Source organism: Etheostoma spectabile, chromosome 14 (genome assembly GCF_008692095.1).
Source record: "Etheostoma spectabile isolate EspeVRDwgs_2016 chromosome 14, UIUC_Espe_1.0, whole genome shotgun sequence".
Classification (NCBI taxonomy): Eukaryota; Metazoa; Chordata; class Actinopteri; order Perciformes; family Percidae; genus Etheostoma; species Etheostoma spectabile.
Genome location: NC_045746.1, coordinates 5,652,661 through 5,660,613, shown reverse-complemented (window position 1 = coordinate 5,660,613; position 7,953 = coordinate 5,652,661). Strand labels below are relative to the sequence as shown.

The 7,953-nt window shown below is 38.7% G+C and overlaps 1 protein-coding gene across 6 annotated transcripts in view; it reads right to left on the bottom strand.

The window, feature by feature from the left end:
• Positions 1 to 1,600: 1,600 nt before the first annotated feature.
• LOC116701754 (oxysterol-binding protein-related protein 3) overlaps positions 1,601 to 7,953 on the bottom strand; it is a 21,031-nt gene continuing 14,678 nt past the window's right edge. For all 6 annotated transcript variants that reach the window (XM_032535635.1, XM_032535631.1, XM_032535632.1 and 3 more), the window contains 7 exons: positions 7,313 to 7,376; positions 6,813 to 6,891; positions 6,521 to 6,665; positions 5,733 to 5,877; positions 5,488 to 5,614; positions 3,685 to 3,807; positions 1,601 to 2,387 (listed from right to left, as the gene is read on the bottom strand). In XM_032535635.1, the coding sequence (XP_032391526.1) occupies positions 2,291 to 2,387; positions 3,685 to 3,807; positions 5,488 to 5,614; positions 5,733 to 5,877; positions 6,521 to 6,665; positions 6,813 to 6,891; positions 7,313 to 7,376 (780 nt within the window). In that variant the 3' untranslated portion in view covers positions 1,601 to 2,290. The remainder of the gene's footprint in view (positions 2,388 to 3,684; positions 3,808 to 5,487; positions 5,615 to 5,732; positions 5,878 to 6,520; positions 6,666 to 6,812; positions 6,892 to 7,312; positions 7,377 to 7,953) is intronic.

Sequence of the window (7,953 nt, the reverse complement as noted above, 5' to 3'; positions counted from 1 at the left end):
CTGAGCCATGGTTCTGCTCGAGGTTTCTGCCTCTTAAAAGGAAGTTTTTCCTTGCCCCCGTCGCCTAGTGCTTGCTCCTGGTGGGAACTGTTGGGTTTCTGTAAATAACATCCCAGAGTACGGTCTAGACCTGCTCTTTTATGAAAAGCGCTGTGAGGTAATTGTTGTTGCGATTATGCGCTATATAAATCAAATTGGATTGAATTGAATATTAAAATACTAGCTGTTTTCAACAGCTCCCAAATGTTGAACATTACACGTGATGTATAAATGACATAAATATCCATCCATCCGTTTTCATCTAAGTGAAGTAGAGGGCATCTGCTCTGTCTCTCAATCAGCTAAGGAGTCCTTGGCCTAAAAAACACGAAAGAACCCTGGTCTAGAATATGTGTCTGTCTGTGATAGACTGGCAACTTGTCCAGAGTTTAAAGTTTACTGGGATAAGCTTACAGCAATAATAATAAAAAATAATTACCTGTATTATTTAATTATTCTTATTTGTTCTTTCTGTGTCAAAAATCTTTCCTTGTCTTTCTACCCTTTGCCATTGTGATCTGCAGTACATTTCATTGAATTAATCATATATATATATATATATATATATATATATATATATATATATATATATATATATATATATATACACACACACACACACATACATACATACATACACACACACACATATCTACATATACATACATATAGATACATATGTTTTCTACTGAGTTTTTAAATTCAGAGCTATTTTTTCATTTTAAGACACCTACTCTCTCTCTCTCTCTCTAACACACACACAAAGGTTACCATGACCTTAAACATCTGTAGTAACAGCATTCTTATATTGCATAACAACACAAACAACCTGTACATAACCATGTTTGACCCTTTTGACTTTACCACTGTCCCACATTAGGCTAATCACACTGTCCAACTTTTCAAAACCACATTTCCTAAAGCGTGACACACAAGGTGCTTCCTGTTGATGATTGCTCCACCCTCATATATGACTGAACATTTCAGAGGTCGTATGATTTTCGATAACATGAGACCACAGCTTTGGCTAAGTAATAGTTTCACTGGCATTCATGGGTTTACGGGGGACCTACAAACAGTGTCCCACATCAGGCAGTGTCCCACACAATTCACCCTACCTACATCTTTGATAGGATGTTTCAACTGCATAAAAATGAATCTGCTGCCCAGGTTCCTCTACCTGTACATGACTCTTCCTTTACCGATCCCAAGTAAATTCCTAAACAAATCAGAAAGCATGACCTCTTATTTTTATGGAGGGGAAAAGAGCCAAGAAACTAAATTAAAACCTAATACAACACTGACTGGAATCCCAGGTTTACTTACTTCTATTATTAATAATAGTCATTACCATTAACATTATTGCTATAATGTACTGTATTTGTGTATTAACATGGCCTTATGTTACACTATTGTGCACTGTTATGGATTTTTTTACTGACAATGTCAAAAAAGAGAAGAAGAGGGAAACTGTTTTGATGATCATTACTTTGGAGGACAAGAGGTACATTGTTGCTCATCCCGTTACACATAAAAAACAAAACAAAGAGTGACACACCATAACTTGTCCATCCATTGTACAGTTTATTATCTTTGAACATGGAGTATTATTGCCATTTTTCCTAACTGTTAAAGATTATCCACAGTCCTATGATAGTCATGACTCATAACAAGGCAGCGTACTGAGTAAAGGCTTAAGTCCCTCATTTATAATTGAGACCTCTGCTCAGCTCCTAGTTGAATAAAACAATCCTTTTTTGGATGCTGACTGGATGGAGAAATAATTGAGCAGGTTTTGAATTCACTTCCAACCATGATGCATTTATCTTCAGTGAAGTCCACATTTACCATCCAAACAAGTTTTTTCAAAGTCTCTGAATAAAAGTGTTTTTGCATAACTGCTACAGCAGTTGATTAAGTGAGGCACTGCAATAAAAAGGCACTTTGGTAAATGCTGAGATGAACATAATGATATGGATCCATAGTCTATACTGACACTGTGTCAGTCACAGTTATGATAACGAGGTGAGACTGTTACCTTAAGGAGAAAGGTAATGAACGAGAGAAACAAAACCAACAGACGTTCTACAGGCTCTGCTCAGTCAGAGGAAGCAGGAAGTCCATATAGGTTTGGGTTACCATGACATGGAGTGATTCACGTTGACCAGGTCAGGTCACTTGGAGGCTGATCTCAGTTCCGTTTTATACTTCCCTCTAAGTTGTAGTGGAGAGGTTCGGTTGTGTCTGGAGGTCACCACAAAACAGGGAAGTCCATTTTACTGAAGCCAGGGTCTCTGCGCAGCTCCCAGTATGTGTTGTTGCTCACCCAGGTGTCATCGTTAGACTTCCTGCCGACACAACACAAATCACTGAACAATTGATTCACTTGGATGATCACCATATTTAAATAAAGTGACACTCGTCAAATGTTCAGGGTGTTAAATTATCACACCAGTTTCCAGAATTAGGATAGATAATAATATTAAATCAAACAGTCTTCAAACTGTATCATGAAGTGAAGTTTTTGTGCATTTACAATGTAAGAACCTTCTGTGGGCTAGCCGAGATCAGAGACCCTAAAATAGATTTTATTAATCCCACGCTGGGGAAATTCACAGCACCTCAAAAGAAAATTTCACACAGACCAGAAATAGGCATGGGCTGGTATTCCATTCTAACGGTATGATCATTTTCAGAAAACATCACGGTTTCACGATATTGCAATTACAGCTTTAAAATGCATTATTGTTTTTAAATGTCTGGGTAGAAAAACTTTTTTTTTTTTCTTTCTTTCATTGAACACAATGTATTGAATTTTTTAAACACTGCACACTGGCAGGAAGACGGATTCCCAAGCTGCAGTTTCTCTCCTTGATATCTCATCACTCAAAACACAGCTCATTCCACACGTATGACGGAAAATGTTTTGAAAACCTTTACGTTTTCAAACCGCGTTATACCTTAAAAAAGGTAACCGGCCCAAGCCTAATCAGAATAACACGAATACACATTAAAGAGGAGAAATATTCTATACATATTATAGGAAATAGAAAAAAATAGAATTAGTTGCAATAATAATAGTAGCAATAATATTGATAGTGTATGTCATGATATTTTTCATTGAAGAGATAGGTTGCTGATTTAAATCCAGCTCTGTGTCATGTCTGCTGAGTGCACTGGTGCCACGGAGGGGAGCCAAACACCGTTCATCTAAACACGCTGCCCACACAAAAATGACACAGAGCTGCTTTAAAATTGTCAAAGCATCCCTTTGAGCTAAAAAAAAAAAAAACCTAATTTAAAACATCTAGGAATATAAAGGGAGGATTGCATTTGGAATTTTATAGGTTTAACTAGAAGTTTTTACTTAGTCTCATATGATCACTTCTGGAATGGATGTGATGTAATGGACAACCACATTAAAGAGAATTACTTTTTTAGTTCTGAACGGTTATCTTAACAACCCGGTTTGCTCATCACAAGTCTGCAGATGTGACTGCCACAGCCGTTTATACCTCATAAGACACAGTGGCTGCCAAGGAGGCGATCTCTGATCACGTGTGTTAGAACAATTTGGTTGAAAAAAACCCACATGCAAACACTGATACACACATTACGCATACAGACAAGAAATCAGCAGCATACTTGAAAAAGCGTGGCTGGTGTGTCATGCTGTTGTCCTGCAGCACTTTCCTCCTCTCCCTCTGGAGTTGCTCTATCCTCTGTTTCTGCTCCTCTGCTCCGTCTATGTTCCCCTCCTCCAACAGCCTGGACAAAAAAAACACAAAGAGAGTGAGTCAGGATAGGAAACAGTAGAAATTTGGTCCTACTAGATCATCCCACTGATTCCTACATAAACGGGAAGATTCGGGCGTTCCCTCCCTCTGGGTAGAAGTTAGCTGTGGTAGTTGCAGCCAACTGTTCCTGTGCCAATATAGCTTTTTAAAGTAGTAAATTTGACTTGTCATAGTGGGAAAAGCACAAGTGAGAGTGACAACTAGGGTAGTGATCGAACGCAGCTGCTGCGTTTGCTGATTTTCCCAGCATTATTTACAGACAGGCCTCCACACAGGCAGCTCTGTGTTGCCAGAGACGCTGTGCCGTTCACGTGCAGACCATGGACCGCCCCTCCCCCAATAGCAGAGTGCTGGAAGCCAGCTCTTCAAGACAACTGTAAGATTGAAACTTTCAAAGCATCTTTTAACTGTTTGACTTGGCTGAAATATAGCCAAACACGTTGAAAGTGGAAACACGTTGCTCTACATGTGCTTACAACTATAGCTAAGCAAGTTTCTGGGTCCAAATGGAAAATGTGAATGCCTCCTCTATAAAACTGCTTGCCACTGTGTTTAGGGAGCTGCAAATAGCTTGTAGGCTATCCGTGTGTGTGCGTGCGTGCGCGTGCGTGCGTGCGTTTGACATGCTCATTTTATTTTACATAAAAAAACTGAAACCATGGCAGTCTTAAAATACAAATCAAGCACTTTATTTCAATAGCTACTATTAGGTTGTAAATTGTTGGTTACTTTAAAAATTAAACATACTACAGTGTGCACTTTTTATGCTGCTTGCTTGTTTGCAACTGTGTGCAATAGTGTAATTATTTTATTCGTGCTTAATTATTTTTAGAATTTATTTTCAGAATGTTAATTATGCTTAAATATTTATTTTCTGTATTTTCAACACTTAACTCTTTTTTTACTTGTTCTACATCACCTGTTCTTACGATTTGTTTAATATTGTTTTTTTTAAGTTCAATAATTGTTCCTTTTTTTTTTTTTTTAAATTGAGACTTAAGATTTGTTATCATCGTGTAATTTTTATGACGTAAATAGATCCTTATCGGCACTAAAAACTCCATATTGGTTGATCCCTAAACTAGGGCTGCACGAAATGAGGAAAAAACGTGATATAGTTGAATATCATGATAACAATATTACTTGCAATTAATAAACCAATACTAAACATGTTCTCAGTTCTGCATTTCTGCTGCTTTCAGTATCTTGCTGAAATACAACCAACATTTTACTTGTTGAATTAAAAAGAGGGAAAGGACATTATTACATAAAGGCGAGTGACAGTGAGCCAGCATCCACCAGTATCAGGACCCTGAAACTGAAGCAGTGACATGGAAGTCAGCCATCATTGTCATGGATAACCCTGACCAGCCTCTCCACCCCCCAGTGGTCCAACAGTGGTTCAACAGCAGGAAATCATTCCTACCACAGGCAATAAAACTCTTTAACACGTCATCACTGGGTGCTTGATGAGACTTTTAGACCCCACAATACTGCACTAAGGGCAACCTGCACAATTGGTTCATTTACATTTTAGCAAACATTTAGCATATTATTTAAGCAGTTGCACATATGAAAATATGAAGTTTCTAAAATGGGTAGGGATGTCTGTGGACAGACTAATCACGACAGACAGCTAAAGAGTGCCAACCTCTGGTCCGGCCTGAAGCGTGTGTCTGAGGGGGGCAGCAGAGGTCTCAGGGTGGAGTCCAGCTCATTTAACTCTATCGCCAACTGGGTGAAGCCATAGTACTGGTCGTGGTCCTCAGGCATGGGGTCTGCACACAGACACACACACAAAATAACAGCTGTTGTGTCTAGCTCAGTTTTGTTGTTTGAGTGCAGCGTTGTAAAGTCTGTATATTCTATTAATATTCCCAGGGACCAATTACTCACTTGCTCTCCAGATACACGTGGCAGAAGGCGGGTCTCCTTGAAAAACTGACTCATGCCATTTTCCAAAGATGGAGTGTACAACTTTTCCTTTGGAATCTGTAACAACTCCCTCTATCTCGTTCACTGTAGAGCTCCATGATCTTGCCTAAAGAAAAAAAAAAGAAGAGGTAAATTGCTTGTGTTAGATGGAAGAAGTATATTACACAAAATGAGGGAAGACGTCCTAAGTATCAAATTTAACATCCATGACAAATGTATGAATCATGTCAGTGTTTAAAAGGGATTGGATTCACGCTGCGTAATTTTCCATGCTCATGGTTTGAAAATTCTGTTCCTATGTTTGTCCAGAAGATGGGGCTGGACGGCATACTGAAAGTAAAGCATGTCTGTCTGAGTTGGAAGCACTGTATTAAAGAAATCTGCAGTAATCTTTTCTTTAGAGAGGGGCATATTTGACATGTTTCTTCAGAGGTGCTAAAAGCCAGGAAACTTAGGATTACTAGGGTCTGACAGAGGTTCATGTGAATGTGACAAACCGACACACACTAACAGGTAAGAACCAACGGTTTGTTAAGTACAAACAGGTGAAGTCTGTCTCTACAATGGAACAACACATAAAATAATCTGGAGTGCAAGTCACATCCCAGATGGAATAAAACATTATTTTTGCATTGATGAGCCATGAAAACAAGTTTTACCTAACTTCTTCACCCTCAAAAATCCATTGTGCAATAAAGATCAGCTTCTGTCATTCACAGTTGGAACAGCTGGACAGTGAGTTTCCTCACCTTGACAAATGTGATTTTACACTGGCAGGCGTCACTGTTGATATTTTTGATGGACATCTCCCCGTAGTGTTCGATCCAGCGCTGGCCGCTCAGGATGTTATGGATGCAGGACGTCACTTTGTTCCATTCGTAGTGGTCCCCAAACCTGGAGAAATCACAGCCAAAATGTACTTAATGTGCATGTCGTTTCTTTCCAAAGTACTTACACCTGCAGCCTATACTGTGTGCAATGACGTGGACACTCATGCACACGCAAACACATACACCCACACACAATAAGTAAAGGACTTACCCAGGTAGTGTGACATGGGTAGTTCCCATGGGAACAATTTCCATGGATTTGCCCCAAAATTTATTTTTCCATCGGACATCTAAAAGAAACACGTTGCAAAAAAAAACAGGTGAGTAGACAATGTAAATTGCCATATTGTCTTAACTTCAATCTTCAAGGCTTTATCTGGTCTCCTCAACAAACAGCATCTTTTTATAAATCAGCTTTTTTATTCATGTGCACAAAGGGAAATGCAAACACGGCAGCAGTCAGCAACGTCTTGGTTTCTACAAATAATGTCACATCAGTGTAATCTGCAAAGAGTATGTAGGTATCAATCACTTCATTATCATGATATGGAACGTTATAGAGTGATAACCGAGGCAACATGAGGTTACCTAATCTTCCATAACACCAATTCTCGCTTTAAATCTAGCCTACAGCATGAGTCAAACACAAAAAAAATGTGTGGTTGAGACAAAAATGAGACGTTCATTCCAAACATGCTCTCTCCTACTAACCTTGCCAAAAAGTGAAGTTCTTTGAATCAGAGTGACATGCTGACACAGGTGGGTGATGACTCACCTGGGAAATGAAGAGAAGAAGAGATACAAGATTAAATAAAGGCACTTTAAACCATTGCTACATTTATTAATTTTTGAGAGATCAGTATAATTACTGTAGAAAAACCAGACCACCAGAGAGACGAATGGCAGGTCAGTGCACAACTTTGCTGCTTCACATGTTTTTTTCTACTGGATTGAAGGTTGTGAGAAGTCTTGTGAATTGCTTTCAAGCATAGAACAGAAAGAGGGAACTGTTCCTCCAGTACACAATACCTTTACTAATACAGCTGACCAGTGGTGGAACAAGTATTCAGATCCTTTGCTTCAGTAAAATGACTAATACCACATGGTAAAAATGCTCTTTTACAATTTAAAGTCATGCATTACAAATGTTATCTAAGTAAAGGTATGAAAGTATCATCAGAACTGGGAACGATCAAAACAGTAAGTGTTTAATCATTTAAGGCAGATTAATTAAAGTGGTCAGATTAATGCAGTTGAGTAAAAAGTACAATATTCCTCTCGGAAATGTAGCGGAGTAGTTGTAGAACGTGATATGAAAAGACAAGAATAAATGAAGATACTGCCCCGCCCCG